Source organism: Phocoena phocoena, chromosome 13 (genome assembly GCF_963924675.1).
Source record: "Phocoena phocoena chromosome 13, mPhoPho1.1, whole genome shotgun sequence".
Taxonomy (NCBI): domain Eukaryota; kingdom Metazoa; phylum Chordata; class Mammalia; order Artiodactyla; family Phocoenidae; genus Phocoena; species Phocoena phocoena.
Window position 1 is genome coordinate 73,762,287 of NC_089231.1, and position 22,448 is coordinate 73,784,734.

General features: G+C 48.6%; 1 protein-coding gene across 1 annotated transcript; it reads right to left on the reverse strand.

Annotated features, from left to right (window-relative positions):
• Nucleotides 1–7,038: 7,038 nt before the first annotated feature.
• On the reverse strand, nt 7,039–15,999 carry MLEC (malectin). Its single transcript, XM_065890176.1, has 5 exons — nt 15,620–15,999; nt 9,674–9,852; nt 8,786–8,962; nt 8,628–8,685; nt 7,039–7,448 (listed from the first exon to the last, which is right to left on the reverse strand). Exons 1-5 carry the CDS (start codon nt 15,849–15,851, stop codon nt 7,219–7,221), a joined length of 876 nt encoding a protein of 291 aa, XP_065746248.1. The 5' UTR covers nt 15,852–15,999; the 3' UTR covers nt 7,039–7,218.
• Between the last annotated feature and the right edge of the window lie 6,449 nt (nt 16,000–22,448).

Genomic DNA, 22,448 nt, shown 5'->3' on the forward strand with positions numbered 1-22,448 from the left:
GGCCTCTTTCTCCAGGACCCCTCTGCTGAGGGCAGGCACCCTGGGCAGGAAGAAGCCATGGAGCTGGATTGAAAAGTGCGGTGACCAAAAAGAACAGTCAAGTCAGAGCAGAGAGGAAATGAGCTGGGGACCAAGGCTTGAGGAAGCAACAGACGGAGTCAAGTGGAAGCTGTAAGAAAACCCAGGAGAGGGAGTCTTAGGACAACGCCCCAGCCAAAAAGTAAGTGGGGTTATTTTTCACTAATATAAGTGGTTAGCAACAAACAAAACTAAGACTCCTGGGCCAGAGTACCGCAGTGAGGTGCCTACCATCTCAGGTTGCTAGAGAGCAGAGGCCTGCCCACTCCACACCTCTGTTCTGCCTTGACCCCCTCACCATTGCTATGGCAACAGGCTTTCCAGTAAATGTTGGAAAAACTCATCTCTCTTCCTCTATGGGGGGTGGAGGGGCATGGGGTACTAAGTATGGAGAAAGGTCCGACACACCGGCTCCAGCCAACCGGGAGCCTGATTTCCTTAGTGAGATTAAGATCTGGACCCAAAAAAAAAAAAAAAAAAAGATCTGGACCCAAGAGTGGTTTAACCCAACCCCCCCCACTTGGCCCAAGATCTTCTGTCAGACAATTTCCCTCCCTGCGAGTCCCTAGAGCAGGGCTTCTTCAGGTCTCTTCCCCATTTGGCAGCTCATGCGAAGCTACTTGAAATAGTAACAGCCAAGTCTAAATTAGTAAAGAACTCCAGTTATGGGTGGGTTCAAGCTAAGAATGAGGCTCTGTGGGCCTCCTGGCTTCTTTGGGCCCTGAGAACAGACTCCATCCACACAGGCTTCATTCTTAGAACTGAGCACTGAATTCTGCCCTTCAAGGGATAACTGAGGGAGGTAGGCCAAGCTCTCCCTCCCATTCCCCAAACCAGCAGCCTCCATTCCTGCTTGGAGAAACACAGCACATGGCATCAGGCAGGGAGTGGAAGGCTGGAGAGATAATGATTAAGAGCAAGAGTCCTGGTGTAAAACCTCAGTTCTGCCTTTTGCTGGCTGTGTGGTCTTCGGCAAGTCACCTCACCTCTTAAAAGTACCAGCTGGTTGGTTGAAGATTAAACAGAGATAACATCTGTAAAACTGCTTGGCCTTGTGCCTGGCCCATTTCAAAGGCTCAATAAAAGACATCTGTAATTATTATTCTTATAGCCTTAGAAAGATCATGGGCTTTGCAGACAAATAGACTGGGTTTGAATCCTGGCTTGATCATTTACTGACTAGCCTGGGGTAAATTACTAAAGCTTTTTGAGCTTCATGTTCCTCAGCTATAAAACATGATGGATAAATTATAGGAAAAAAAAAAATCCTTCCTGCTCTTTCTGCCCCTTCCCTTGTCAACACTGACAACACATCAGAAAAGGAAAAAGCAGAGAAAACCGTCCCATGGCTTAGTCTGTCCACAGGCTATGGTGGAAGCTGAGGGGAAAACGGGAGGGGAGGCAGCAGGCTCAGTGTGCCTTGGAAGTGAAAGTGTCATGGCCTGGTGTTCCAGTGAAAGTGGAAGCATAACAACTGTTTATTTTTCCTTGAATGAGCTGCTGGTTGAAATGGCCAGGCAGCATTTAACAAAACTCCGTTCCCTTAACCAAACATCCTGGTGAAAAGAAAAGAAAGCTCCCAGACTCATCACGGAAGAACCCTTAGCAGCCAAGAGAACCCCTGGGTTTCCCTCTTCCCATCCCATCACGTCACTTCTTTGCAATCAAGTTCAAACTCAATCCCAACACAGAGTGTCACTGCAAATTGTTTATTAAAACACAAAGCAATGGACAGTGAAAAACATCCTGATTTTTTTACTTTTTGGTGGGAGTAGGGTGGGGCATGGAAGGGGTAGGGACAGATGGAGACAGCCCAGAAGGAAAGAGCTCTATCCACCCCTACAGCTTTCCCGGGCCAGCCAGGTTCAAAGCCCCTCAATCACATCTCACTGGGTCGCTGGAAATGCGTGTTGTGGCTACAGACAGAGAGTAGGTTTGGCCTCTGCAGGAAGAGGATGGGAATCTAGAGTAGGAGCTACAGGGGCTACTAAGAACTTGACACTATCATCCAGTACTTGGGTACAGAATAGAGCAGCCAGGCCCGATCTAGAGCGGTGGGGTTGGTTTCCTGACGAGCCAGGTTAGGCCAGTAGTGGTTGAAGAGGCTGCCCTGAGCTCTGAATGGGCAGCTGGTCCAAGCGTGGGAGAATTTGGTGGAAGGAAAATCCAAGGAAAAAACTAATCCAGGGTCAAATTTCTCTTCATTCCCTGGATCATGACACACCAGGGAAGACAGGAGTCAAGGATGTCTCATTCCTGGTTCTGCCATAATGCCTCTCCCTGCCAACTCTCCCCTCCCACCTGGCAACTCAGCCCTCCTTTCCCGACAGTTGTCCTTTGAAAGGACGGAAAGCGCACTTCAGATTGTTGTTGTTTTTCCTCGTACTGAAATAAAGCCCCGAAGCTCAGAATAGAGGTGAGAATGGAGTTCTGCTTTTCCTGGTGCTACGTGCTCCCCTCTCACAAGACTGCCTGGATGCGAGAGGTGCCAGGGCCCTCTGTGCCAACTCCAGCAGGCACTACTGTTTCCCAGGCTGCCAGCACAATCCTGGCTCCTTGTTTTTATACTCCTGGGGAGTGGGGAGGGGAGAACCCGTCCCAAGAGATCCATCCTGCTCTTTTCCTGCCAACCCAGCCAGGCCCCAATCATCTGCTCTTATCCAAATGATTTGGCAGCCTACAGCCAGCTTGCCAAAGGCAGCTGGGCAAGGACAAACCAGCAGCAGCAAGCCACCCATGTACAGGGAAGAAACCGCCCTCGCTGGGAAGCGGACCCACTGGTGCCAACCTAGTCTTGTAACAAAATGAGGAAATCTAGCCCTCTTGCCCCAGGAGAAGTACAAATACAGAAAGAGTCCTAGCTCAGACTGCAAGGGAAAAATTACTCTGATCTCTCCTAAGCTTGAACATGAAGGCTTCTTTGCAATTTTCTTAGAGCTCTTTGATCCCTAATTACATCTTCCCATAGAAGAAAAGCAGATTCCTTCTCTGGTTTCTGAACTGATCCTGGGTGTTTCTGGTTCTGCTTCTGCACCATCACTTAGCCTCGCCCCAGGCTCCTTCCCCAGGGGCCACAGTGGAAGGAGGCCCAAAGCTTACCCTCCCTCCCCAACTTGTCTTTTGAAAACAGGAGCATCTATTCGTCTCTCACTCTGGAAAGCTCACCTGCTCTTCTAGGTCCTTTTGGAGAGGCATGGAGGACAGTATTAATGTTGCCACTTGATGCCATTAAGGCTCCTCGAGGCAAGAAGACACCTGAATTAGGTCAGAGCCAGACAGCAAAGGGGAGGGGGAGGAAGGGACTGTGAGACCCCCTGCCCAGACCTGAATCTAGAGGGAACGCCCACCCTGGCTCAGAGCAGGAGAGGACAAGGCACTGTGCTGACCGGGTGGGTCCTTCCCCAATCCCCAGGGAGGGTCAAGAACCTGCTGATTCTCCCCCCGTGCTTCCCAAGGTGAGCCAATTTCTAGGGAAGGGAATATAAGTGCTAGGAAAGGGAAAATACTGCTGCTGTTTTCTGAAGTTCAACTGAGATTCTAGAAGCCATGGCCAGGCCTTCCCAGGAGAGGGCAGAGGCAGGATATGGAGGAAGAGAAATTCCTTAAAACAGAAGCTTCTCCAAAAAGAAAAGAAGTCAAATCACAATTCTAAAACTGGATTAAACAGTTCCCAGGCAAAGAAAGGGGGTGGTAAACTTAACTCAAACTTCACCCCATCTCTTCCAAGCCTAAGTGACCTCTACTGTGATCCTCTAATTTCAGGCCAGTATCTCTTAGGCAAACAGTGGGAACAAGAAAACAAGATCACACTCTCAAACCAACAGGTGGGCCTGCAGGCCCTGTGGTCCTCCTGCAAGTCTGACACCACTGACACAAAGAGAACCACCTTTCAAGTCACCAGAATGCAAGGTAAACACTGAGCAGCTTCTCCTCAATAGTGGAGGCTTTTTTAGAAAAACATATCTGGTTTAGGGGACATGGGTCCCAAAGATCGTTTCCTGGCATGATGTTCCCGTCAGCAATGAGTGAAGCCCCCAAAAAGTCTGATTAGAGGCCAGTTGGTCCCTGACCCAAATCAGGGCTACACTGCAGACTCTCAGCCCACCTCCCTCAGACATCTTTGCCCAGTCCACCCGGAAACCGAACCCAAGCCACACTTCTGGCAACAAGAGTTTCACCTTGGCTATCTGCTCTTGGCTTTGGCCAGCTGGGCTCAGGAAGATCTAAAACCCTAGGACAAGCGTGGATCCAGTAGAAGAGCCCAGGCCTCTCCTTCCCCACGCCTAATGGGCGTGACTTCTCACCTCCCCAACCCCAGCCAGACTCCCCTACAGCACAGCCTCTCAGCCCCCAGCACCAGCTCAGGATACAGACGTGGGGACGAACAGTGCAAAAAGCAAAAGATGAACAACAGAGTGATTCTTGACATACACAATACAAAAATAAAAATAAAGAGTACCCCATCCCCACCCCTTTAACCCAAACTTCATGTACCTATATCATCTTGAAAGAGCCAAAAAAAAAAAAAAAACTTTCAAGTTCAGCATCACAAGCCAACCGTAACCAGCCCTGGGCAGCTCTGTGATCTGGGTGTGCTTGGCTCCAGGGGACTCTACCCCAGCCCCCCCCCATACTTCTTCCTGTCTAGCGCCCCCCCATACTTCTTCCTGTTTCCTCACTTCCCCTTTAGTTTTTGTGAGCCACAGAAAGATGTTCCTTCCTTTCAGACACAACCAAAGAGGAAAGTGCCCGTCCCTATCCCTGAGCTCAGGGGGAAAGGGTGGGCTTGGAAACAGAGGCAGAAGCAAAGCTGCTTGGCTTACAGTACCGTTAGGAAATGGCCCCAGGAACCAGGGTTTCCTTCTGAGACTCTGAGTCACCGAAGGGAAGGGTTGAGGTGAGGAGGCGGGGAGCCCTCCTTCCTCAGAGAGACCCAGGCAAACTAATGAACAAGGCAAAATGGAGGCAGCAAGTCCTCCCGCATCCTGTTTACTCTACTGGCAGTAGCCTACGGCTTTGGAGAGCTGTGACGGAATGGGACTCGAAGCCCCTGTCAGAAGCCCAATTAATAGTCAGGATGTCCACTGCCCCAGGCAGGTGGTCCCCAGGACCAAGGCTTCAGGACATCATCCTGTAACGCAGGAGCTTCATGAAGCACTCCAGAAGTGTTCCTCTGATTATAGCTTCAGGCCGCAGCTGTCCAGCTGCCTGACTCAGTACCCAAGTATCGAGGCCTAAGTCACAGCTGAAATAAAGGGCTATGACTCTCAAAGGACTAAATGCTGACCTGGAGTAACTCATTAAGAACCAAAATCCAGGACATGAGCCCAAGGGCTACTTATTTTGTCACATAATGAGCAGTTCAAATATATGGAGCTCTTGGAAAACATATCCAAAGAGACAAACTCAAAATTAAATGCATTGTAAAAGGATGAGCCTGGCCTGAGACTCTATGCTGCTCCAGCCCAAGCATAAGCTAATCCTGTGGCTTTCCATCCACAAAATTCCTTGTAGCTTGGCTGGGTCCTCCCTCATTGCTCCCCTAACTGGGAAAAGGATGACAGGGACCAGAAAGGAGAGGAACAAGGAAGCCTCACTTCCTGCAGAAATTTTCCCGTGGAATTCAAGACAAACACTTAGAGGCTAAGGGGGGCTTCAGAGCTGCCAGGACTATGGCTGACTGGCAATCTTTCAGCCCCGTCACATCAAGAACCTGGCTGAGACTTGGACAAGGAAATGAAAGGACAAACAGGGCACGCTATTAAGGTCAGTGAGAGGCGTCACTGGGCCAGATACAGACAATCAGTCTGGCTCCTTGGGGCAGCTCTAGGCTTAAACTAAAACTGGTTGAACCGTGACATGGAAGGATGTGGGAATAAATGAACATCAGGTACTAGATACTCTCAACAGTGGTCAGTCACTTAGTAGGGCTCAAGTCTCCGAGGTTGCTCTTAAGTTACGCTAACATAAGCCTTTTCTGATCCAAAGACCAGAAGAGACTTTTAAGGTCAAGTGTTCTGTTGCTGCAGGCTGGAAAGCATCCCTGTCCCCTGGCAGCAAGACCCTACAAAGGGGCCAATAAAAGAACTGCTGGGTCAGGTCCTCCTGGCTGCTGGCTCAGAGATCCAGGGAGGGAGGTACCAGTAAGGTGAGGTGGTAGAGGATAAGACATTCAAGCAGAGGGAACCCCAAATCCCTATGTCTCCTTCCCTTCTTGGCAATAACTTAGCGGGATGGTTGAGAGAGAGATTTCAAATGAGCCAGGTTCAGAAAAAAAGAGAGAGAGAGAGGAAATCAAGTCCCCAACAGGCACTGAAATCAAAATGATTTGTTTGTGGTAAGAAGTCAGAGGCAACTTGAGGACCTGATATAAACTAATCGTCTCGGATACCAGACAGTTCTCTAACTGGCACATGTCAGGGAGACAAGCAATGACAAAGCTCAAACACTTAAGGTGGAACCATCATTGAGCTAAAATCAGAAAGGCTTCCAAGTAAGGAAGTACCTACTTTTCTTTCTTCTTTTTAATCCCCCTTCCGTTTTCATCTTTATCATACAAATTGTACACCTTCTCTCTCTCTCTCTCTCTCTCTCTCTCTCTCTCTCTCTCACACACACACACACACACACACACACACACACTTTGAATCCCAGGACATCTGAAAACTTATCTGGACATAACTTCAGAACATACCCAACTCCCAGCACTAGTCTTCTCAGGTAAGAAGATGACATTTCCCTGCTGTTAATTTCTAACCTAAAAAAAGGAACCGTGTCTGCTCTGAGTTCAGAGTCCTTTCCACTGTGTTTACGGACAAACACCCTGGACCAGGTAGGATCCAGTTTACCCTCTGTACCCTGGAGAGGAAAGAGACGGCTGGGGGCCACCACAAAGAGAGAACTAGGACTGGAGCAGGTCTAGGACCAGGTGGTGGATGAGGGCTGCTCTCTACTCACTCCGCCTCTTTTCATCTCCTTTAATTTTGTTTGTTTGTGTGTGTGTGTGTGTGTGTGTGTGTGTGTGTGTGTGTGTTTCATTTGTTTGTTTTTGTTAATCACTGTAAAAAATACAGAAACCCAAACCAACATGTTTGGTTTCTTTCCCACACCCCTCCACCTGTTCAGGATGGTGATTTGTTCTCACAATCGGCAGAGGCAGAAGAGGGTTGGAATGAAGACTCCGAAGGCCACCAGGATGGGAAACATGAGGCTGCTGTTGTCCGAGGCATAGGGGTTGGGCGTGCGGGGGCCCGACTGCACCCGGTTCTTATTGGTCTGTCTTTTGAGATTAGACCCTTCATCGTATTCTTCCTCCTCCTCCTCCTCTTCTTTCTTCTCCAGTCCTGGATGAGGCTGCAGCTTTGGTACATCTGACACAAGAAGAAGAACACTTTTTAAGTAGGACCCATGGCATTTAAGTGAGCTCCTTAAGGGCAGTAAATGAGTCACAGTAAAGAGACCCTGTGACCTAAGCAGGATCCACAGGAAGGAGCAGAAACAGTTCCCAGCCTAGAGAAGAGCAGATTGCTGCGCAAACATTTGTCTTCTTTAGATTTAACTAAAACGTAGTAAAAGCCCTGAGCACAGAGAGGTTCACTATCTCCCCTTCCTGTCCTACTTCTTCAGAGCCCAGAAAGAACCAGACTGGACAAGGACAATGACCCGATACCCAAAGATTAACCTTTTCAAACCTCTCCTCCTCCCTCCTACAATCCCACATTCCCTTTTGATTCACACAGCCATCAAGGAAAAGCTGATCCACAGAGTTGTGGGTTCTTAGCACACACTACCCCTCTGTTCTCTGTCCCCTCCTGAGGGACTCTGGCTACAAATCAGTTAGGTGGCAAGACATCCTCTGGGATGTCAAAATAATAGGATGCGAAAAAAAAAAAAAAAGGATGCGAGCCTCAGTGCATCCAGGATGAGGTGGGCAAAGGTACAGAGGTGGGATGGGGGAGAAAAGTCACTAAGACAGAAACTTTCTCTGCAAAAATCAGCCTGGGAAAGCTGGCAGCCAGGACCCTCAACCCTGAGAAAGAGATGTACTCTCAGGCTGGATCCCAAGGACAGGGAGACATTAATAGATGAAGTTTTGCTCAGTGCAGCCCAGCAATGCTGCACTCTCTTGGAGCACACCAAAACACTCAAGGACCCTTCCTTCTGCCTTTTTCTTCTTTCTGCCCCCAGGACACAGATGTCAAAGAAACAGAATAAGGATGAGTTTTAGGCAATTCCAAATGACTACAAGGCTCAGGGCACACCATGGGTAACATTATTAATCCCAATTTATAGTAGGGTTAAAGGATTTTGTCCAAAACCAATCCGCTGGTTAATTGGCGGCAGCAAGATATGAACACAGATCTTACTCAGAAGCTTACAGCTAGCACCATGCTACACTTCACCCCCGGCCACCGGACTCTGGGTTCCCCACAATCTGGCTTTAAGTATTAGTGTTTTCAAAACAGCGATCAGCTAAACCATCCCCCCAAGGGCTTCCTCAATCATATCCTTTAGACCACGTCAAAGAGCAGATCAGAAACACAACTTACCGTCCACTGTCCCAGCCATGATGTAGAGTGCACAGACTTTGGGATTGTCATAGTATCCCTAGGAAATGGAAAACAGCGGTCAACCCCACACAGCAGCAAACATCCCCCCTGCACCCATTCTTTTGAGCTCAGCTGTGAGGGCAGAGTAGGAGCGTTACCTTGACAAACTCGATGTAGAGTTTCCCTGTGAAGGTGGACACCTCCCCCTGGACACTCAGCTTCCCCTTTCTGATGCTCATCGGGATGATTTCATCATGAGCTGTACTGTGTCCGACGCGATCAAAGATATCCAAGTCCTTCACCACAACATGGCCATTCAATCGCACATCAAATACCTGCCAAGATGAGAAAAGGAGACAATGCCAAAACCACCCACTTCACACCCCTTCCCCAGTTGGACATCAGGTACCTGCCTGGGCTTCAAGTTCAAAAGTAATTCAAGGAATGACAGGACTAGATATACTCCAGGATAGCTAGAGTCCTTTACCTGAGCTAAATCAAAGCCATGTTCCTTCACTGTCAAGGTCGCACACTGGCCGTAGGGAACAAAGAATACAAACAAAAAGCTCAACATGGAAAGAAGGAAATTCAGAGGGAGGGACAGGAAAAGAACAGGGCTAAAAACAAGAAGGTGCTAACAACCAAGAAGGGAGAGGCTATAACCAGGAGGGTCTTAAGAGGATTAGTGGCCAAGAACTAGGATTCTGGCGTAGCCTTCTGTCACCAATCCCAAGGCAAGTTCAGTCGTGTAGTAATGGGACACAGCTGGGCAAAAGGAATCCAGCTTTGGGAGTTCCCTGGCGGCCTAGTGGTTAGGATCTTGGGCTTTCACTGCCATGGCCCGGGTTTGATCCCTGGTCACAGAACTGAGACCCTGCAGGCCGCATGGTACAGCCTTTAAAAAAAAAAAAAAAATCCAGCTTTTCCTCAAAGCTCATCTGTTCCTCCCTTCTGGGAACGCGTCTCACACCCTCTGGCCCTTAGCAGAGGGCTATCCGAAAGTGGTAACATCCCACTGGTCAAGCAGGGGCCTGACCAGGCCTCACCTTCTGCTGGGACTGTGCAAAGTAGACCTCGGCAAATTTCAACACCAGTACATAGTCCCCCTCCTCCTTGATGGGCACTTCGTAGCCAAAGGTCTCCTCATTGTACCGCTCTGTTTGATACAGGATCTGGTCTTCGGGGTTGGAACGCAGAATTGGCAGTTTCATGCCATAGTCAGAGGCTGGGCCCAAAAGACAAAGAGAAACCATGTCAGAGGCAGAACACAAAAGAAGAGTAGAGACCCTAGAACCACCAGAGGCATTTCCAGAGCAATGCTAATAACCCTCCCAGTGGAAGGGGCCACCCCCATTGCACCTGGCTCTCGAGAGACCAGCCACAAAGGCAAGAATCAGATAACCCGTTAACAAGGAAGAGTAAAATGAAAGAAACCAAGCACTAATCACCCCAAGAAGCTCCCATAACCCTCATAGCGGAACTTTTTGAAAGCATGTGAAAATGACTTTTCCCCAACTATATCCAGAGTGATGGGAAGGGAACAAGTCTAACTCATTACTAGAACAAAGCACTATGCTACAGCTGCTGGGCTCCCTGGTGAGGGAGAGCTTCAGAGAAACCTCATAAAACCAGGGGGATGGCCAGGAACACCACAAGACAATTAAGTTCAAAGAATGTTGTTTTTTTCTCATTCAGAAAAGCTCAGTCTAAATAAAAAACAGGATATCTGTTAGGAAAGTCATTCTTCATTGTCTTTACTACAAATTAAGATACCAGCTCTGGCTGCTTTTTATAATTATTTCATTCAAAAAGTTGCAAGGCTGGTCAAAAGAAATATGTTCATTAAAAAAAGGATGTGATGGGCTTCCCTGGTGGCGCAGTGCTTGAGGGTCCGCCTGCCGATGCAGGGGACACGGGTTCGTGCCCCGGTCCGGGAAGATCCCACATGCCGCGGGGCAGCTGGGCCCGTGAACCATGGCCACTGAGCCTGCGCATCCGGAGCCTGTGCTCCACACAGGAGAGGCCACAACAGTGAGACGCCCGCGTACCAGAGGAAAAAAAAAAAGGATGTGATGTTCTCTAATTTCCTTTGGGTCCAAACACCTTACTTCCCAAAGACTCATAGAACTCAACCTCACGCAGGCTCTTGAACTTTTCCCCAGACAAACCGAAAGGAAAACAAGCTCCTACTATATGCCCAGCACCTGACACAGGCCCTGGCACATACGTAGGCACTCAATATGATTCGCTGAATGAACAAATGGTAACAAAGGAGGTGCCTGCAGAGCAGTCAAGCCATGCACTCCTCTCCACAGGGCCAGAGCCACCCTAGCAGGGAAAGAAAAGGTGCCATGGTCCTATTGGCACCTCTGGCCTAAGATGCCCAGGTCCAGAGGGAGCCACCTTTCCCATTTCAGACAGACAAGGAATAAGGTGGAGTAATAGTAAAAAGTTCTTACTTGGGTGGGTATTAGAAGAGCCAAAAACCTCTGTTGTCCTCAGCCTGCCCCCAATCTTAGTAGGAGACGGGTCTGTACATGTTTTTCTTTCCCCCACATTACAAACCATACTCAGGTCTTTCCTCAAATATAAGATTCCACACTCCGGCCCCAGAGATGACTAGCTATGCTTTCCAGGGCTCCATCAATCTATCGATACTTTCCAAACCACAGACTTAGCAGTGATTTCAGTACATGGGCCTAGTCTCTCCTCCTCCTTGGAGGAGAAGTCTTGGAATTAAGATTTTAAGACCATCTTCCAATCTCACATGGTGACTCTGAAGACATCTGGCACCTAGATCCTTTGGGTGACGTGAGCGGTCATCCCGGGAGCTTTATCTTCTGAAACTCCAAGGGAGAGGATCTTTTATCTCTAAGGGAGGTAAAAGAGTAACTAAAAGATCCAATGGCTAAGGTCAAGCCCTCGGAAAAATAAACAGAAGTGTTAACAGTTCCTGTAAGTGAATGGCAGCCAGGAGATCAGATGGACCGATGAGACAATGAACAGGAAACTCATTGCACTTTTGTCTCCAGACATTTTTTTCTTCCTATTTCTCCTCAAGAAATCAAAGAAGGTGGGGGCTGAGTAGCACTGCAAAGGATGTACTGCCAACTGCCCCAGCTCTGTCCCTGGCTCAGACCACAAACCTGTAAAGATTAAAAGATTGCCAGTCCTCTTCCAACTGAGTTCTAAGAATCTCCCTCTTCCTCAAAGACCGTGATCCTTACAAATTTGCAACAGTCACTAGATTTGCTTTTCAGAGACACAGAAAAGGTTGTGCATGTGTAGAGAATCATTTTTCCCCCCTTCCAGCATGGAAAAAGTGAGAAACTGACGGTAATGTAATCTGTGGCACTCTTAGTCCCACGGCTATGAAGACTCAGCCATGTGAGCAAAAAACTACTTAACAATCTTGGAATTACCTTTAAATATTTTCCCAAGTGGCTTTCCAACGAGATTTGCCACAGGCAAAGTTTTGCCCAAGTCCCAAAAGAGATAATAGGAAGAAGGACTTTTTCTCCACCCCCACCCCAGCCTTTATGCATTCACAGCTAAGTTTCTCTGAAATACAGTGTACACATGCAGCACACCACTGCAGCTGGTACGACATGGTTCAGATAGTTAACCAAAGGAGGGGGACCAAAGGGCCCACACTGTGTCCGCAGCTTTTTAGCTCTAGACAATGGAGTCAGCAGGCCACTTGAAAAATTCAGCCCAGGTTTGAAGGTAAGAGGGGCCTGGATTTGAATCCTGGCTCTGCCACCTACTATGTGATGTGGAACAAGTTGTCTTCTCTACGTGTTTTCTCACCTGGAAAATGGGGTATCACCTACCTAAATTCTCTACCAGTGAACTGCTTCTAGGAGGGCCTGCAAACAAAGTCTGCCCCTTATGTGGCAGTATAGGAAGAGAATTCTAAGCAAACCCCTTGGTCTTAAGCAAATCAGAGGTAGCAGTGTCTCTCTCACACTATCTTTTCAAGCTCTTATCTCTCCAAAGCCAAATCCTTCCCCAGCCAAAAGGAAAGGGTCTTCGTTAGGTCTACAGAATTAGTCATCCAATGGGCTCAGGCCCCTGGCCAGCTTTCTTCCCCTCCAGAGCTACATTCTGCTCCACTTTTAATTCCATGTAAAAGGTCACTGAGCAAAGAAAAAGATAGAGACACTTTAACCTACTCTGGACAGGAGAACTTTCAGACTCGTGCCACTGATTTCAAAAGCATGACAAGTTTTATGAAGGAAAACTGAAGGCTCAAGAGAGGGAAAGCGAATACTTCAAGGTCATACAAATGACTAGCGGGCATCCTTCTATGAAGAGGAAATATCTCCTAAAACCAAGCCAAGTTCAATGCCCTCAAGCCAAATAACCAGGTCTTTTCCACCACAGAGTCAAGAGGAACCCAGAAAGAGCAAGTTAAAAAGAACCTGGAATGCAGAGCACGCCAAAATCCCACACGGAGCGCTTCTGAATCTCTCTCAGTAGTGGTACCTCCATCTGCTGAAGCACACAGGTTGAAAAAAGCCTTTCCCAGGCTGTCAGCATCTTCTATGAGCACTAGCTATCCTCAAGGCAGAAATGAAATTCAATAAACATTATGAAGTGCCTTTGAAAGCAAAAGTCACTGGGTGCCCTAGCCCACTCACGGTTACAAGAATGCTGAACTACAAAGACGCTATAGAGAAACAGCAAGTTCAAAAGCAGGCCAAACTCTTATCTGGATTAACTTGGCAACAAATACCTGAATTCATTCAACATAAAAATGGACTTTCCTCACGTGCTGGAAACAATATCACAGGCATGTGGGAAAGAAAGACATACAGCTCCTACCGCAGTTAGTATAAATAGCTGCAGGAGGCAAGGGTCTCCAAATACCTGGCAACCCTTACCCAAACAGTGCCAGAGAAGGGCAGGCAGAGGGAACCGCTGCACCACCCTTGGTGGTGCTGACTCCTTCGCACAGAAAGAAACTAGAGAGCTGCCTTCTGAAAGAGGAAGATAAATCACTTCTCAGCCCCAGACCTAAAGCCAACAAAATGCTACACTCAGGAGCCCTCTAAGTGCAACTGGCTAGTCCAAGCTACAACAGCCTACAAGCCGACAACCGCCCTCTACTCTCCATCCACGCCTTAATACTGCTACAATTCATACCCAAATGGACCGCCAGAGTGGAGCAGGGAACCTCTTTATGGAGTGGCAGGGTCTGTCTGAGACAGGACTCCAGTACACATGAGCTTTGGTAATTTGGTAAGTCGCATACTTTTACCTGCTACAATAAACTCTTCCAAAGGAACTGCGACCATGAGCCAATAACCCAAGGACAGAGAGCCTGGTTGAGTGCTGACCAGACCAAAAAAAAAAAACCAAACCCACCGGCACCAGCAAATTAAAACAAGGATTTCTGAATAAGGGAAGTAGCTGGGGACTAAACCTGTGTGGTCTTAGCTCCCTCCTCTGCACAACGGACCAAAGAGGATAATGTAACCTATGTAAAGCCTGGTATCTGTTAAGTGAAAGGAACCATCTGCACACTGTCTCACCATGGCTATCTCTAGAGGCAAAGTCCATAAACGGTCTCCTTCCTCCCTGCCCACACCCATGAAGAAAGAGGAAGGGTCCAGGATGGAGATAGCGATGACCTCCTGCTATTAAGTATGGCTTTGGCTGCTGTTACAGCTGCTAGAGACCAGGGCCCTGACTCAGCTGAACCCAGGCTACTGAGACCCACATGCCAGGGCTAAATAAATTCCAGAGCTAAACTGAAGACAAACATAGTGCTTCAGAAAACAGCTCTGTGTCCCAACACCCTGACATGTATGGAAGCAATAAACTCCCCAATATAACAAACTCCAGGACACTGCAATTAACTTGGTTGGAAGAACTAAGTTAAACCCTTTAGGAAAGGCAAGAGCCAAATCTGGCACTGTGGAAAAAAGAGTGAGAAAGTCTGTCTCCTACTTTTCTGAAGATGGCATATTGCCAATCTGGCAGCCTCTGAACCCAGCATACGGCATAAATCTCCTTCCAACACATGAAGCGACGAACTTCCTTCTTAATCCTGTTCTCCAATCCTACTAACAGAAGAAACAGAGTCTAGAACAGATTTTCCCAAAGAGTGGTCTGCAGATGTCCTACATCAGAAGCCCTGGGTGCAGAAACCTGGGTTTAATCTACAGGTCTGGAATTTGTATTTTTAACCAGCTCCCATGGCAGTTCTTACACTAACTTTGAGAGCTGTGCAGCTCTGTCAAAACTACTGTTGCTCAATCAATTAAGTCAAAATCATTTTTCCCATAAGCTGGAATCACACCTCTCAGGACCACTTAGGGTAGGTTCTCCGCACTCGCAGACGGAATATTCAGACCTTACGCTGGCTGACCCAGCTGACACACCACCAAGCCCCCTGTGCAGTATGGTTTCCACATAACCGCCCTCTGGAAAGGGCCTGCAGCTTCTACTTTTATGCACACACATGCCCCGCTCCAAAGGGGGTTGGGGGAAGAGGCTACAATCAAACTTTCCTGGCCCATCCTCTTCGAAGACTCCTTTCCATTCTGGCTAAGAATCAAGCCCCGCTCCTGCAGAGAGGGTAAAGAAAGCGGCCCATTTCTGGGTCGGCAGGAATATACCAGAAACTGACTTGAAAGGCGAGCAGAACCTCCGGGTCAGGGACAGCGATAACCGAAAAACCCGTGAGGCCTCAAGGTGGCAATAGGCCGCCCTCGTCTTTACTTTCCTAGCTTGGGTGGAGGTGAGGGGTTAAGAAAATGCAGGATGCGAGGTCCAAATATCTCTTCTCGGCAACTCTCTGCCTCGACGGCTCTAGGTAGCTTCGAGCCAGTGCCAGGCTCTGGGCTCTGATGGGGTTCCCGAGAAACTTCGCTCCAGAGACGTGGCCCCAGGGTCGAGGAAGGGGCTCGGGGCCCGCAGCCCTCGGAGCGCTGCGCCGGGCACGGCAGGCCCGGGATCCGGCGGCTCAGCCGAGGGGCTCTCACCTCGGCCCACCCGGCCTTCCAAAGGGTCCTTGCGAAAGTGGATGCCGTGCACGTCCACATGCGCCTCTCCGCCCGCGTTGACGGCCCAAATCACGCTCTCGGGCAGCCCGGCCCCAGCCGAGCCCACCACGCCGAGCCCCGGTCCCCGGAGCGCCGGCAGCAGCAGAAGCAGCAGCAGCAGTCGTCGCAGGAGCGCCACGGCGGCTCCCTCAACCGCCCGGGCGCCCAGCATGGCGGCCTCCACAGCGGGGGGCAGCCTCCGCCGAGCCTTGTCCTCAGCCCCGCCAGGCCGCCCCGGACTCAGAAAAACAGCGCCACGAGCCGCTGTGCCTCAGCCGCCGGAGACATGTCGCTCTCAGGCCTACTTCTCAGCCACGGGTACCACCTCCCACCTCAGGAACAACCTACCCCACCTCCCAGCCCCGGCCACGACCCTGCAGCCAATCAGCACCCGGCCCTCATTAACTACCCACCACCCCGCCGGGAGGCGCCCGCCCATTGCCTGCCAGGCGCGGGAAAAGGCGTGGCTACTCCCAGGAGCTGGCCCAACCGTCAAGACACGAGAGGGAGCGCGCGCAGAGTTGGGTTGAAGCGGCGGTTCAATGCGGAAGTGGCGGGGTGGAAGCGCCCAGGCGGCCCCGGAATCCCACAGCTTAATAGGAAAGAGGGCCTAGCGGGGAAGGTTTAGAATAGGGCGCACGGACACGTCGCCAGTACTTCCGGTGTTCCAGGTTTTGGGGACCGAATAGGTTCCCGAGGGGGCGCTGCCGGCTTTCCCGCCCCCTTTCTTTCTCAGGGAGAAGCATGAGCATACGCTCTAGTAGGAGAAGCAATGATCACTCTTCCGACCTGAGACTCGGCCTTTCTCCCCGCGTGAGAAGAGAACCCATCCTCCTCTAGAAAGGCCACAGGCACAGGTTTTCAGGGCAAGGTTCTCACGAAGACAAGATCCCGCCCCCACCCCTTAGCGGGCTCGGGGCTGGTGGTAGCGTCCAGACGGCCGCCCAATCAGAAGGCTCCAACGCAGCGGAAACGCGTGGCTTGGGGGGAGGGGCTCCAGGCTACCCGTATCTTCATGGCGACAGCCTCGGGCAGGCCCCAGCTTTAGAGGGGAGGGGCTGGGGCTTCGCCGGCTCCGGCAAGGGCTTAGGGGTACCCAGTGTGGAGGTCCAGGCTGTCCCGTACAGGCATGACCCTAGCTTCCTCCCTGCTCTTTGGCAGTTCACCCAGCGCTCTCCTGCCTTGGCGATCCCTGCGCTGTGGTCGCTGCCCGAACTCCCACTTCTCAGAGAAACTGAGGCCGCAAGTTTAGGGCAGAGCCAAGGCAAAACTCCATTTATCCATTTGTTCCACATTATTTATCAAGACCCTACTACTAGGGTTGTCAGATTTAGCAGATAAAATACAGGAAGCCCAGTTAAATTTGAATTTCAAATAAGTGGGACATACTCATACTAAAAATAATTTATTTCTTGTCTAAAATTCAAATTTAACTGGGCTTTTTTGCATTTTATCTGACAACCCTGCCTACTACCTGGCAGGCAATTAGTTTTGGGCAGCAATGAACAAAACTACACCCAGGATCTCGCATGGGAATCACAGTCCTGACTCAATTATTTAGTTAGAACAATGAGGAATGCTATAAAGGAACAAAGTGAGGTACGAAAAAGGAGTATAGGTGGAGAATTTAAATGCACCTGAATTCCTTCCCCAGACCCCAAGAGCAGATTCCCACAGAGACAATTTTTGTAATATCCTCTACTGGTCCCACTTTTTTCTCCCTGTTTTGCAAGAATCTGGACTTGCTTCCTCCCACAGACTTGTTTCCCCTCCCAAGGCCTCTTTGGGGCCCTGCCCTAGAGTGTCGAATCCTACTTTCCTCTGAAACCTGTCATCTTTGGAGGAACCTGACAAGTCAGAGCTTGAAGAGCCCTCAGTGCAGGGGCGTGGTGCAAATGGGGGAACACAGGCACAAAGAGGTGATGGAGACTTCCTCCCTCCTGTAAAGCCTATGTTCTGGCCATTTACTACACTGTTTCCAGGAGCTCATGTTTATCCTCAAGGCAGTCTAGTCTAGGAGAAACTATCAGAGAAATGATTAAACTTTTGAAAAGGACCCAGAAACCCTAACCTTAAGCCTTCTCCCAGTCTCCTAGATCCTTGGTCACCCCAGAAGGTAAACAAGATAACTGGCTAGCCCCCCTCCCCCAAACTAGGCCCTTCAGAGTCCATGCCTTGCTGGGCTATCCTTGTACCGAGGGGCCTGGCCCCACTTTTGAGGTTCAGATGCTTGTCGATTAGGCTACCTCTTAGGTAAAACAAAAGTTCTGATACCCTGGAGGCAGGATGAGCATGGGATCTGAGTTAGACTTCCTGGGTTCCAAACCCTGCTCCACCATTCACTCACCATGTGGTCTTGGGCAGCCTCTCTGAGTTTCAAGTTTCCTCAATTGTGACATAATAATAGTTTCTACTTCAAAGGGTAGATGTGAGAATTAGAGAAGGTAATGCAACCATTTGACTCAGCAATTTCACTCCATTTCACCCAAGAGAAATGAAAACATATGTTCACACAGACACTTGTACATGAATGTTCATAGCAGCATTATTCATAATGGCCAAAAAGTAGAAGTAACCCAGATGCCCATCACCTAATGAATGGGTTTTTAAAATGTGGTATATCTATACAATAGACTATTCAGCCAGAAAAAGTAACAAAGTACTGCTACAGACTACAACATGGATGAACCTTGAAAACATTGTACTGAGTGAAAGAAGCCAGAAAAAAAAAAGGCCACAAAGTCTATTATTACATTTATATAAAATGTCCAGAATAGGCAAATCTATAGAGACAGAAAGTAGCTTAGGGTTTGTCTGGGGCTGGGGAAGCAGGGAGATTGGGGCGTGATAACTAAAGGGTATAGGGTGTCCTTTTGGGGTAATGAAAATATCTAAAATCAATTATGGTATGAATTCTGTGAATATACTAAAAACCACTGATTTGTACATGTTAAATGGATGAATTGCATGGTATGTGAATTATATCTAAATAAAACTGTTACCAAAAAGAAGAGGGAAGAAGAGGAAGAGAAGGGGGTGGGTGGAGGAGGGAGGGGAGAAGGCGATGTACATTAGAATAGAATAGACATTAGAATAGTGGCTGGCACAAGCCAAGCACTCAACCAATCGTTATCCTGGAATGAAAGGGTCCCTGAGTTTTTGCTTTCTGCAATGTAACCCCACCTGCACTGTGACAGACTGCCAGAGTTAGGCTTTTTTAGGAATGCCCAGAGCTCATGATAAGTATAATCACTGAGGTTGCAGCCTCCTCAAACTCCTTTCTGCTGAAAGACTCTGTGCCCCTTGAGGGTGACAATGTCTTCTGTAGGCAGCACCCCTTCACCCTGGGGCAGGTGAAATTGGTGGTACCATTTAACAGGGTATTTCCTAACAGAAGAATTGGGCCCTTCAATTCAAGCTCTTTCTCTTATCTCATGAGATTCGTACAGTGTTTGAAAGCCCCATAGCCTACTATCCCCATGTATATAACAGAGGAAGCAAGCCCGCAGGGATAGGGGCCAGCAGTTTTCAAATGATGGGCGTTGCTCCTGCAAGCAGAAGTTGGTTGCTACAGAATGAAGTCTCATCTGAGAGATTCTGGCTCAGGCGGAGGGAGTCAAGTTTCTAGCAGCTGAAGGGTTATCAGGAGTGGGACTCAGGGCTGGGATGGCAGTGGGGGCAGGAGACAAAAGGATTAGGTTGCAGCTGCCAAGCCAGACTGGAGGTCCTGACCCCAAGGCAGGATTACATCCAAAGTCCCTGACCTAGGGAATTCCCTGGCAGTCCAGTGGTTAGGACTCCGTGCTTCCACTGCAAGGGGCATGGGTTTGATCTCTGGTCAGGGAACTAAGATCACGTGGTGTGGCCAAAAAAACAAACAAACAAAGTCACTGACCTAGAGGAGTCCCCAAATAGCCCCAGGCCTGCTCTCAAGGCTGGCTGTCCACACAGCAGGGAGTGTGAGCTCTAGGAAAGCAAGGGTGTCAGTCCCCTGGTGGTACTGGGCCCAGGCCATTTCTCTCCAGCCTCCAGTGTCTCCTGCCTGCTGTGGAAGGTCAGCCCCACTTGAGAGCCCAAGGACCCTCAGAGTGGCTGCATCCCCACCTCCTTCAGCTGGGGCTGGTTTTCTCCAAAAATTACTTCAAGTCTTCAGAGGAGCAGAAACTCTCGTTCATTGCTGGTGGGAATGGTCAGCCACTTTGGAAAACAGTCTGGCAGCTTCTTACTAAGCTCAATATACTCTTACCATGAGATCCAGCAATCAAACTCCTGTGTATTTATCCAAAGGAAGTGAATACCCACGTCCACACAAAAACCTGCACACGGATGTTGACAGCAGCTTTGTTCATAACTGCCAAAACTAGGAGGCAACCAAGATGCGCTTCAGTAGGTGAATGGAGAAATACACGATGGTACATCCAGACAATGGGATAGTCTAATATTATTCAGTGCTAAAAAAGAAATAAGCTATCAAACCATGAAAAGACAAGGAAGAATCTTAAAAGCATAATACTAAGTGAAAGAAGCCCATCTGAAAAGGCTACATACTGTATGACGCCAACTATATGCAGCAAAACTATGAAGACACTAAGATCGACGGTTGCCAGGGGTCATTGCAGGGGGTGAGGGGATGAATAGGTAGAGCACAGAGAATTTCTAGGGCAGCGAAACTACTCTGTGTGATATTATAGCGGTGGATACATGTCATTATATTTTTGTCCAAAGCCGTAGAATGTACACCACTAAGAGTGAACCTTAGTATAAACTGGACTTTGGGTGATAATGGCATGTCAATGTGGGTTCATCAATTGTAGCAAATGTACCACTCTGGTGGGTGCTCAGCTTCAGCTCCAGGCCCCATCCTCTGGTGGGGATGTTGATGGCGGGACAGCGGTGTATGGGTCGGGGGAGTGGGGACGTGGTAACATGGGAACTCTATGTATTCATGCTTTCTACTCAGCTTTGCTGTGAACCTAAAACTGCTCTAAAATATAAAGTCCATCTAAAAAAACTCTACTTCAAACCCTCCAGAACCTTCTCAGGGTGGAGGATCTGCCTCCATGGAGTGACAGGAATGGAGATTTGAGGGTCAGACAGAGCTGGGTTCAGGTTCTTTCTTAGTGGCTCCCCAGCTCTGTCACTCCTTTTCTCTCTAATCACTTCTCTCCTAAAGAGCAAATAAGATCATCCATCTCATAGTTGTTGCAAGGATTAAATGAGATGGTTTAAAAATGTACCTAAATTATTTTTCTCTGTTTGTGGAAGAAAGATAAATGTTTTGTGGAAAACTCAGAAGAGAATTTTACAAAGATAAAATTCACCATAATTCCATCCAAAACTGGCATAAGGCATAAACTCAGGCCCTGAGAGAGCAGGTTCTCAAGAACCATTGTTTCCCAGCCATTTGATTCTCACCTCAAGAAGTTGGGAAAATAGAATGTCCCCATTTTGCAGATAAGAAAACGAAGTTCAGAAGGGTTAAGTGAATTGCCCACACAATGAAGAGGCAAAAGCTGTGGCTTTTTTGGCTTCTAATCTACTTCTTTTCCTCTGAGCCAGGCTACCTATCAGACACAGATTGGTGCAAATCACAGCTCCACCATTAATTGCTGTGTGACTTTGGGTAAATGAATTCACCTCTCTGAGCCTCAGTTTCCTCATCTGTGAAATGGAGAGAATAATTATACATGCCACGTAGGACTGTAAGAAGTAAAAGGACATGTTTTAAACAAGGAAAATAAGGACATGTTTTAGAAGCTAGCATCATGGGACCCTTGAGCCCAGAGCTAAGTACTCAATAAATATTAGTCATGGGTGTATGGAGGCATGGACCCCTTGATTCAAAGCCTAGCTCAACTTCTTAGAGCTATGCAGCCTTGGGAAAGTCATTTCTCCTCTTTGGGGCTGTTTCCTCATCTGTAAAATGGAAATAAGATCCACCATGTAAGGGTGTTAGGAGCCCTTAATGGAGTAGGTCTTCAATGCATAGTAGCTGTGAATCATTTAAGAAGAAATAATTATAACATGTGACACTGGTAGTTTGGTAAATAGAAAAGGCCTTGGTGAAATCCTCAGGCTAAGGAGTTGGGAAAAACCTTTCCACACCAGGGAGGGAAAAGCCAAAGGGTCCCACAGTTCAAAAGTAGAAAATGGAGGAGCTGTTTGGAAGCCCCCAGGGGCAATTTCACCTTGACCCACAAAACTGAAAAGGGGTGTTTCTTCCTATATAGATAAGGATCAGAAGAACAAATCATGCTATTAATTAAGTCTTGCCTATTTTAAGTTTATGGAATATTTTTCCCCTTTAAAGATAAGCTCACTATAAAAGTTCAAAAGGTAAACACAGAGAAGGGGTGGGGGCCAGCCCTGCCTTCTGCTCAGCTAGCCCTGCCAGCCCTTGGTCTTGGAGGTGGGTGGGTCTGGTCCCAAAGCCAAGTTTCCATGCCTAGGGCCTCTAGTAGTTAGATAGCAGGGGGACCAGAACCACCCAAAGAGTCAGGGAACCAGCCCATGGTGTCTCCTGGTCCTGCCCCAAGTAGGCAACTTGAACCAAGAGAAACCTGGCTGGGTCTCCAATGTCATGGGAGGGAGAATGGACTTGGCTATTCTTCGCTTCCCCCAGGAGGATATGAGTCACAGGAAAGTTGCCTGGGACAAGGACAGAAAAAAAACAAATGCCTTCCCATCTGGGTGGCCTTGGGCAAGTCACTTCCTTTCTGCATTTCGGTTTCCTCACCTGTAAATGAGGTGGTGAGAACCCTCAGCCGCC